This window comes from Elephantulus edwardii, unplaced genomic scaffold, assembly GCF_000299155.1.
Source record: "Elephantulus edwardii isolate Elephantulus edwardi_28Jun2011 unplaced genomic scaffold, EleEdw1.0 scaffold00075, whole genome shotgun sequence".
In the NCBI taxonomy this organism is placed as follows: Eukaryota; Metazoa; Chordata; class Mammalia; order Macroscelidea; family Macroscelididae; genus Elephantulus; species Elephantulus edwardii.
The window spans coordinates 14,336,016-14,347,160 of NW_006399825.1; the positions used below are offsets into that span (position 1 = coordinate 14,336,016).

General features: G+C 46.8%; 1 protein-coding gene across 2 annotated transcripts in view; it reads right to left on the reverse strand.

Moving 5' to 3' along the window:
- Window positions 1-10,897, reverse strand: part of KLF7 (Kruppel-like factor 7 (ubiquitous)) — a 126,917-nt gene extending 116,020 nt beyond the window's left edge. The window contains exon 1 of one of the 2 annotated variants that reach the window (XM_006889122.1): window positions 10,349-10,897. In XM_006889122.1, coding sequence (XP_006889184.1) covers window positions 10,349-10,450 — 102 coding nt within the window. In that variant the 5' untranslated portion in view covers window positions 10,451-10,897. The remainder of the gene's footprint in view (window positions 1-10,348) is intronic. The other variant, XM_006889123.1, reaches the window with a different exon arrangement.
- Between the last annotated feature and the right edge of the window lie 248 nt (window positions 10,898-11,145).

Consider the following 11,145-nt stretch of genomic DNA (forward strand, 5'->3'; position numbering starts at 1 on the left):
GGACAATGAGTAAGGATGACCGAAGAAAAATTGATGCCTTTGTGTTATGGTGCTGGAGAAGAGTACAGAACATCCCATGGAAATGCACTGAAGAAAGTGCATCCGGAGTGCTCCTTGGAAACAAAGATGGCAAAGCTTCCTCTCTCATATTCTGGGCATGTAGCTAGGTGAAGCTATTCCTTGGAAAGAGACATCATGCTTGGGAAAAACGGAGGATCAGCAAAGGAGAGGAAGACCCCTACCAAGATGAACAGACAGAGTGACTACACCAATGGGCTCAAGAGTGTCCGAGAAGAGGAGGATGCCGAAGGATAGGACGGAGCGCATTCAGATCTATTGTTCATAGGATTGCTCCGGGTCGCACTGGACTTGATGGCATCTAATCACAAAACATCACAAAACACCAAGTGTGACCCTGGGGATTAACACAGAAAACTCAAAAGTAACATTTATGGGTAGACGAACTTTATTTCCACTGCTTTCTACTATAAGCACTTTTGCCACCTCTGCAAAAGTACAGGTCAACACAGTGACACTCCACTGAATTCCCGCTGCCTCCGTTCCAGAGGGTGAGGCTGAGATGGCTGCGGGTTGCGGCGGGGTCAGGAGCAGGCGGGCATCCTCTGGCAGCTCGATTGTTCCCCAGCTAATTGCCATTTTCACAGCTGGGCTGAGCTTTCCTAAAGGCATTCTTCAGCACAAGGCTGTGAGCTCCTCTCATGATGTTCCCTCTTGCCAACCATGCCCCCATCAAAGACAGTTTCTATATGAAAGGATGGAGCTATGGAACATACAATTTTGCACACATCACAGTTTGACAAAGAGGCATTTCTAAGGTTTCTTTGTGAAGTTCTCCCCATGTCCATGATCATTACCACAGGAACTGAGCCTCCCATGGAGGTGGAGGCCGCCGCGTTGTCTGAACGCCCTCAGCAGCGATTCTTCCACAGTTTATTTTTGCTCCTTTTACTAGAAAGATGGTTCCTTTGAAATTCTTTATAAACAGAGTTTACTTCCAAACTGTGAAGTCAGTAAGAAATATGGAGAGTCATTACCTAATCTGGCATCATCCAATAGCTGTCCATGCAAGCATCTATCCTTTTAAAACCACAGAGCAGCCAGAGGGAAGTGGGAAATCATGGCTGAAGGTCTACAGAGAATGAGCTCTCTGAAGCCCAGCGTGGCTGGAGTTGAATGAGCAACACCACAAAGGCACCAGCAATGGCATTTGACCAGATTCAACAAATCTCTGGTAGGTCAGAGGAAATGTGAACCAACAGGAGTGCCACAGAGTGAGGGAGAGCAAAACAAGAAAGGCAGAGCAACACCTGGGCGGCCGCTGGGTAAAGTATATCCACTAACATTGGCCTATTGTTATCATAAACTTCCATTTGGGTTTCATGTTATACAAGAAGTAAAATATTTTGATGTAAGGAGCAAGACTTGCCCCTGTAATATATGATGACCTTTTCTGTAAGTCCATGACTTTCAGTCTGGGCTGCTCAGTGGAATAGGCTGGGGACTGCTGATGTCTGGGGCTCCACCCATAGGTTATCATTTAATTGGTCTGGAGCTTTTTGGTGGCATGGTCAATAGGGAATTGGGTGGCTAACTCATGGGCACATTCCTCTGGCGGTTCAAATCCACCAGCAGCTACATCTTTCCAGATGCATAGTCTCCTTCCAAACAATTTATAGCCTCAGGAAATCAACTGAAGAAGGGTCAGCTATGGGTCAACTCCAGCACAAAGGCAATGAGTTTTGAGAGGTCCCCAGCCAAGACTGAGAACAATTGCTATAGACGCATTAGAATCTTAGTCCAACCCAAATAATCAGATGAAAAATCCTTTGCCTTCAAGGCTCTCTTCGAACCAGAAGGATTATATATATGTTAAAACTATTATTGAAATTATAATCAAGCCATCAAGCTTGCTCTAAATCTTACAGCCTAACTGGAGAGGCAATATCACAGGAAGAAAGAAGCAGCAGTACTTAAAGCTAGAACTGGAAAATATCTTGAGGAAGTAAAACAGTTCCACAGGAGAGAGCACAGCCAGCACAACCAGTGTTGGCGGAGAGGAAGGAAGGCTTCTGGGAAGGTATGGCCACTATGTGAAACTTAAACGATGAGGTGCTGTTGTTGTTGTTGTTGATATTGTTAGGTGCCATTGAGTATGACTCATATCCTGTTCTATCCTGTGCCATCTTCACACTTTCTGACACACAAGGGCCCATTGTAGCAGTCACTGTGTCAATCCACCTGGCTAACCTTTATTGACCCTCCACCCTTGCCAGCATCAAATCTTTCTCCAAGGAATAGCCTCTCCTAGCAACATGGCCAAAGTAAGTGAGGCAAAGCCTCATCATTATTGCCTCCAAAGAGCACTCTGGCTGCATCTTCTCCAAGACATACCTGTTGATTCTCTTGGCCATCCATGGAATGGTCAATGCTCTTCTCCAACATCACAGCTCAAAGATGTCAATTCTTTTTGTTAATTTTTTTAAAAGTATGAATAGGATCTAGATAAAGAACTGGGGAGGGGGAAGACTGAAGAAAGTATCATAACTAAAGCCAGAAGCAGAAAAAAACAAACCTGCATAGTAAGTCACCAGCGTGGATGGCATTTATTCAATGTGTCAAAAAGAAAAAAACGAGAATATTACCCAGGTCCAGTTTTGTAAGTTTTTTTATCCTGCGTGTAATTATCCACTGGTGGTTGGGAAGTGGGGCCATAGTGGGTAGCAGAAGTACAAAACCAAGTCCAAGGAGGTGATGGGGCAACAGCAGAGGGAGCAGGAAGTTGAAAACCAAAGCCAAAGCCATAGAATTCTCAACTAATTCGGTTCAAGGGGAAGGAAGAAGCCAAAGATGGCAGAAGTCATCTTTGATCACAGGAAGAGTGACTGTCAAGAAATAGGGAAGCCCGCCCAAGGAGGAAGCCCATGGGAGAAGTTGAGGAGCTTAAAGTCTGGTACAACCCCTAAAATCTTTTGTCAACAGCTCCATATTATCAACTTGAAAATGTGAGTATAAAGCTCAGATAACCATATCAGGATTTGGAGATGTAGATGAGGAAGAAAACGTATATTCAAGAAGAAAAATGTTCTTGGAGACAAGGGCCAGAAAGTTGGGGCGTGAGATGGGAGGTGTAGAAAAGGGCAGAAGGTACAGGGAGCAAAGGAGGGAACAGATCTTTCCTTTATCATTTCCTCCCGAGAGGCTATTGTGAAAATTAAGCCTGCTGCATCCTCCTGCCCCAGAGGCCTCTCTCCCGCCCCTTCATCTCACAGAGGATGAATTTCTTCTCACCTGCTTATTATAATACTCAGCATTTTTTTTTTTTGGTAAATGTATAAGATTTTACAACTCCACTGTTCATCCAATCCTCTCAAGGGTTTTACACACACTTCAGAAAAGGTTTTCATGAACTGCGGAACCTGGATTGCTGCTTAAGTTGCCTGCAGTCTCTTTGTTGGCTCGGTGTCAGAGACTAGGCCACTCCATGCATGATGCTGTCTGCAGAAAATCTCAGAGCTAGTCCCCATCCAGCCTGCTGTCTCATACACCACAAGTACCCCCGACCCTGCACCATTTGGTGGTGACAGTGCTTTCCAAGGAGATGAGAACTGAAAATGAGGACTCTTGCTTTGGGTTTTTCCAACCCAGTATCATTTCCACGACCACATCATTAAAAGTGGAAAAGGGATTAAATTGCACAAATAAACCTTCTCCAAGATGCTTAATGGGGTGGTTTAGGACCCAGGCGATCCCAAAATCCTATGCTCTTGGGCTCTTTAAATGAAAAAGGGGATTTTCTTGTCTTCCTTTAAGGAGTTGGGGCAGGAGAAAAGGAGAATGAGATATGACTCAAAGCATATTCAGCCCAGTGTGACGAAAAGTGATCCAATTCACATCGGTATCCAGGAGAATCCAGGATCCCACAACCATCACTGTTAAAAATGACCGATGTGACCTTGGAAGGTTCACTGCCTTGTCTGGTTTTCACAATCACCCGGTTTAACCCAACCCCTGAGTAAGGCCTTTTCAAGACTGGAGACTCTTAAGATTCTATTCTCTCAGCTTTGGTACAAGTCTCTGGGCTGACTTTCAATATGACCCCCAGGAAATGTCAATAAACCTCTATTTAGAAATAGATATCGCATATGGCTCAACATTAATTCTTTTCATTACCTCTAATCATTTCCGAATGGCACAGACATGGATGATGTTTCCTGGCCATTACGGACATGTGCCTCCACACTATACACTCATCTGCCCTAAAAGTATCCAGACCCCAGCAAGCCATTAGCTAAAAGCAGGTCCAGAACGGAACTTAGCACAACTTGAGTATTTTTTATTAAGCAAAGTAGGTACATACAGATAGGCAGGGATGGATGCATGCTCAAAAAGAAATAGTCATGGAACAACAATGCACTGCTGTGTTCTAGTCTGAATGACTTCATTTTGGACATGCTTTCTCTCTCTACTAGAGTACACCTTCCTAGGGGACAGAATACATAACTTATGTACCCTTGCATTATTCAGGCACACATAGTTTGCATAAAGTAAGGAGGACTTCAAGTATGACGGATTTACTGGAAAAATTCTCCAGAGTTCAGTGTAAACAAAGAAAATCTCATGAGGTAGAAGTGAGCCCACCCTCCAGCTCAGGCAAGACCGGTGTCATCACTCACTTCTCCAGCAGGTTGGTGGTGAATCCACCTCCCAAGGTTGCCTTCTCACATCTTTTTAGTGAGCATGTGGTAGATGGTGTTGGAAGGGTCCCTAATACTTAGCATGCATTTAGCAGGATCAAGTCCTTGGGGCCACCCCAACGTAGTAGGTGAAGAAAGAACAAAAAGGATTCGAGGTAGTAGACAAAATTCTGCAAACTGGCAGCAGAAAATAGGAGTGAGGGGAGCAGAGAAGCAAGGTCACGATCAATCCTGGGTAAAAGCAACTCCAAGTAATGCCGGTGTTTTGCTTATTTCTGGAACAATTAGACTAAATTGAGTAAGGAGGGTGACTCCTCGTGTCCATGGCCTAAAATGACCACACAAAGCAATTTTAGGATTGAGAAGGAATTTTTTGTAAGTGTTTTCAATGTAGCATTAATGATTAGATGCTGTAACTTGTTCACTCAAGCTCCACATTTATCAGTGGTTTGTAGAGTTTCTCCAGTCACCCTGCTCGGTAATATTTGGAACGTGGAGTTAAAACATTTCTACCTGCTTATTCTACGCAAGTGCAGTGCTGACTTTGGAGAACAAAGGGATTCACTGAGAGATTTCATCTCTCCTTCACCTTCGGGCGCTGCACACTTTGAGGTGGGGAGCTGTCCTAAACTTTCAGCAAATCTCCATCCCAGCATCCACGCTAACGGAGGCACTGAGTAAACCAGCATCTCAGGGCTAGCTCTGCACTCACCAGTGGTGGAGTCCAAAACCAGTCACTTCACATGTGACTCCAGAGACAGGGCTGCTGTCAGAGCAGCATTCTCGGAAGGAAGAGCCAGTTGAGACTGGCCAGTGGACTCTTTTCCAAGTAGGGATGGGAGTGATTAAAGTGAGACTGCAATGCCGCTCTGACTCAAAAAGTTAAAACACAAGGATTATCCTACGAGAGGAAGATCTGCGGATGCATAGGCTTACAGCTTCTAAAAGCCCTATTAGGACTCTCTATCTAAACTGTCCTCAATAAGTGAAGACATATATAAACCTCACTGGCATTTATATTTAGAATGGGCTGGGGGACAAGAAAGCCACAGAAGGGCTCTGACATACCACACATAAATCATTTCAGGGTAAGGCTGTCACAATGTCTCTTCTGCTCTGCCCTTTAAATGGATTGGACCTCAACATCTCATTCTCCTCTGGGTAGGGAGTGGGGGTGGGAGTTTCATAGAGAACAAAGAATGGTAACTTCCTTCTTCTTCCCTCCTCCAATAAGGACAGATGTACAGAAATGTTTTCATTGTAACAAACTCCACTTTTAAAATACCAAATGGCAAACAGGTAGACAGAAGGCCAACATGGGAGAGCTCTTTAAACCGACACAAAGCCACGTCTATTTAAAGGTGGAAATGCATCTGTGAAGGGAAGGCTAAGTGTGTGATTGACTGCCTTCCCATGTGCTTTCATTCTTAGAGACATTTGCGTAGCGATTGCAGCCTTCTAAAGAAAAATCCAAATAACGAGGGAGTTCTAATTTCCTCCCCCCATCTACCAAGTCCCTGTTTTGAAGGAAGAAACAGACTTATGGGAACTGAGGAGCACACAAATTACATTTTAAAAAAAATGCCAGCTATTTTATCCTTGCAGTGTGGTTAGCAAGGCTCCTTTGTGTCTACAAATTTCCCTGGGTGGTGCTGTTGCCAAGAATTTCTAATTCATGACAAGGTTTTCTGCAAATTGGGGACAAACCTGCGGATGGACTGGCACCAGTTGGCTTTTGTCTCCCTGGTTATGACAGCATCTGACGGCCAGCTCCTGTGAAAGGCATGGCAAAGGCATGAGCCGGGCCATATCCCATTCCGACCCAGTACCAGGAGGTTCTTCTTGGAAGACAAACCATAGTTGCTGGTGGTCCCCAGGAGACACTTGGTACCAAAGGCCCTTGTAAAAAGTGTCTGAGGATGCCTGAAAGCCAGATGAAATTGCAGCATTACGAGGACACTATAGTCTTTACAGTAGCCAAGTATGCCATTAGTTTAAAACAATGGGGGAGTGGGGGAGGAGGGAGGGATGCTCTATGATTTATTTATTTGTTTCCAGTAGCAATGGAAAATTTTCTCCCAGCATAAGAGAGGCCTGAAACTGACCCCATCTGCCAATTATGAATCAGCATTAATAACAAACATAATTCCCAAAAGAATTTTTCAAGGAAGCATGCCATGCTCCTCACTAGCACGAAGCAAAATCAAATCCACCCATGAGTCAGGCCACCTCTGCACCTGATCTGCCACCTATGTCAAGTAGTGGCCTAGGTGAAAGGGACATAGCAAGGTTCTAAAAATCCTTGCAAGTTCTGGAAGAACTTGGCAGAGCTTTTTTTCTTTCCAAAGTTAGCAGGAGGCACAGAGAAGTCACTGATGGGCAACAAGAGTCATGAATAGGTGTCGTGTTCTCCATCATCAAATGGTACCCAACAAGCTTTTGTCCTCCCTTTGACTTTTCCTTGCTTTTGCTCAAACAGCTCTTGGAAACCTTCCTGCAAGTTTCCAAAGAGCTTATGGCTGGTAGTCTTAAGAGTTGTGCGTCAGCTGAATTCCATAAAATAATAGACCACATAAGCACAGTGTAATTTACAGTTCTATGACAGGCAGAGATGATGTTACTTGGGCCAAGTGCTTAAGTATGCAGTCAGAGCCCAGGAATGGAGCGCTGTTAATGCAAGATGTCCATCTGGGTTTGAAAATTACACAGGCAATGATTCCCCCCCCCCCAAGAGCTGGAGAGCTGTATGTGGCTAAGATATTGCTGCTTGAAATCCCATTGTCAAAATGATCATCCCCAAGACCTGAGGGCCATCATAGGCTCAATAACTATTAAGCTGTGTGATTATCCGAAAGCCCAAGTTTAAAATAAAACCCCCAGATTATTGGAGTCCATCAACAATTTTCACGCACACCAATATCAATGGATTTGCCAGAGGAACTCCTCTTTCTCTAGTAACAAAATCAGATTGTTGGAATCATATGTTGCTCATCTCTTTAAGGTTGACTTGAAGAAAGAACATCAAATAATTGCTCTCCAGTTGACCTCTAAAATGTGATTACCACAGCATCAGGCAGCTTCCCCCTGCGTGGGGTTCTTTGTGGCAACCTCCTTGAGATTTCACCATCTGATGGCTGATGTGGAAGGGACAGTTGCATCTAACCACCACAACCCCCTTGTTACAGGAGGAAGAAGTAACAGGATGGGGCTGGGGTGCATGGAGGAGAGAGGAAAAGATAGATGCTGAAGGTCTGATCATCTCCATGAGCTGAAGGTCATGGTCAACTTTATACAACACAGTTGTAACTAGAGGCTAGAGCAGAAAGCTCCTTGCAGTAATAGCTTATTTAACAATGTTTCCCCAGGAGTTGTGTTTCACTAGGGGAAAGAGCATGCTTCTGAATTTACTTAGCAGAAGGGTTTAAGGTGAGGCTGGTCAGCAGTTGGAGAGGTAAGATGAAGGAACCAGTGAGGGGAGGGAAGGTGAGTTAGCGAATGCGTTTGCCTGCAGACAGAAGCTAAGCTTCCTTGAAGGGGGTGGGAGGGAGGGGAAGAGGAAAAGCAGAGAACATGTGAGGAAACAATAGATCTACTACCTCCTCTAATTGGCAAGCCAATGATGCTTCTTTAGGGATCTAGAGCGCTCCTGGATGGTGGGGGTGGGGGTGGGGGTGGTCTAGAAGAGCAGATTTCCTCTGGAGAGGTCTTTTCCTAAAGCAGGCTTTACTACTAACTAAGATTTGAACGAAAACAAAGTTGTGTGATTCATCAGGAGGGAACGTTGTAACCAATAAAGCCAACTTTTCTTTCCTCCACCACTGTTCCAACAGTTAGTCACAAATAGGGGGCTGCCTTAGGCAGGGTGACTAAATCAACAGATTCCCTTCCCTACCCTGCCTAGACCTTTGTTAAAATGCAACCCTTCAACTCCAGGGGGTTCAGGGTGTGCAGTGATGGCTATCTCTGCAGATGAAATTCTGACAGCCGTTGGGTTGAATAAGCACGAGGAATATAACAAGAGGGCAGGCACCCAGTGAGATCCTTTCCATGATCTACGGACTCGTTAAGGGGGGGGGGGGAGGTAGTGAAGAAAACGCTTTGTGCTAAAAATGTGTGTGTGGACAGTGTGTGCATGTCCACAGAGACCAAATGGGGTATGCGCCAGCTTCCCCCACACCAGGGGCTGGTACCTGGAGGGGAACTTGTCGCTTGCAATGAGGGACCAGCCACGGGTAACAAAGGTAACACCAGAGACTATGCTTTGCCACTTGGCTCCTTGTAGACCACAAGCCAAAAACCCCTTTCTAGCTAAAGCAGCAACTGTGACATCGTAGCCTCGAGCTGGCAAAATCCTGCTTTGGATCCTGGCAGAGGAAATTCAGCTGTTCATTAGCCTTAACAAGCTGCTGTCACGGAGCAGGGAAGTTACCGGAGCAGCCACACAGCAAGCCTCTGGAGCAGCCCTCCCCAAGGGCAAGCAGGTTTCTCCAGGACGGACATCCAAGTTCACACTTCCAATGTGCAAATCCAGAAGGTCTTCCTGGACTTTCCAGGGCGCACACTGGAGAATTTCTAAAGAATACCCATGTTCCCCCACCCCCATCCCCCCACCCACCATCTTTCTTGCAGAATGTCCCCTCAGCAGCTCCTAATCGTTGCTGAGAAAACCACGGTTTCCGCAGCCTCAGCCGAGCCAGCACTTTCCACTGACCAGCACTTTTTCTTTATTCCACTTCACACAGCCCAAGGAACTTGTCACCAGCCCCGCTTCGCCCTCACTGGAATGCCTAGACACTTAGCATCGGTGCCCTTCAGCATCCTAAGAGTTTCCTAACTAGTCCTCTAAGACAAAGTCAGAAGCATCCCTTCGCCCGAGGCTGTGCTGTCTCACTGGTCCAGGAAGCCCAAACAAACAAACAACAACAAAAAAAAAAAACCCCCAACAAGGACATAGAGTCTGAGTGGTTTCTTCCCGAAGGCATGACTGGGGAAACCCACAATGCGCCGTCAGCCCCAGACAGATCTGTCTTCCTGACCTCCTTGTAGATTTCTCTGGGCATCTTTAGCCACTGGTCTCTTCTCCTTTCTGCCCATCTTCCAGTCTCAAAATCAAACTCCTATTCTTTAATGACACGCGCTCATTACAGGGTAAACTCCGCTTTGCTCCAGCCTCCCCCACATCTGACAGCGGTCGGCACCAGTTGAAAGAGAAGAACCTGATTTCAGGTGTCTAGCGGGTAGCGCTCACGCAGGCAGGGACGTGGTTTCCAGGCAGCGATCGCTGGTAAAAAGCCCCAAGGCAGCTTCCCACCCGGCCCCTCGGAACCCCAGAAGTTAAGCAGGTCTCTGCTGGGGGAACAGCGCGCCCTACAACGTGTGCGCAAGGATGTGTGCTGTGAGTGAACGCAGGCAGCTCGGACCGCTGCTCGGCTCCGCGCACTAGGGGACCAGCGTGGTGGAGAGCGAAGCGCAGATGACTGTTTCAGAAAACATTTTCAACAACAAACAGTCAAAAGGGGGGGGGGGGTAAAAATCCTGAGAGAGAGAGAAATACAACCCAAAACCCACGGCAGCACAGCCCCTGCGTCTCCGCCGCCACCACACGATTTACACAAGTAATTTAAATCATTCACCTGCTGCCACGTCTCCTCCAGGGATGGCAAAGCTGAGAAGTAGCCGGTGTCGTGGACAAGTTGTAGCTCCTGGAATATACTATAACTAGCCAACACGTCCATACTGCTGCCGCCGGGCAAAACGGGAGGAGAAACCCTCCCCCGAACACAGCCGGGTCTGTTTGTTTGTCAGTCTGTCTGGCTCACCCCCCAAGAAGGCAGACATCCAGCGGCCCTTTTGTTTTGTTTTGTTTCAGTCAACTAAAAAGGAGGAAAAAAAATCAATGCAGGAGCGAGGGCGAGAGGAGGTGAGAGAGGAGAGACTGAGTGGGGTGGATGGAGAGAGGCGTCCAGCGTGCACAGTGCAGTCGGCTGCCAGGAAAGGGGGACTTCACAGGAGTAACAATCCCCTTCCAGGGCTCTGATCACTCCAGCTCGTGGATCAGGAAGGGGGATGCAAACTCACTGACACGAAGCTGCCATCTATTTCTGCAGCGCTGTTCGCTCCTAATGCAATCTTTGCTCTTTATTTTGGGAGGTTGCATTTTTTTTTTCTCGCGATCGCCGCTCCCCCCACCCGTCCCTTCCCTCCCCACCCCCTACCCCATCCTTGCTAGTTTGTAGTCTCCTCCCCCCCTTTTCTCCTCCCCCTCCTGCTCTTCCCCCTCCCCAAACTCCCTCCCTCTGCCCGGCTCTCCGCGCAGCCGTGGGATCTCGGAGGAGGGCGTCCATTAGGCCGCGTGTGACCATGTAAGGTAAACAGGGGGCTCATGAAGTCACTGAGGACCAATGGGGAGCACGGATCGGGACCTGAGGCG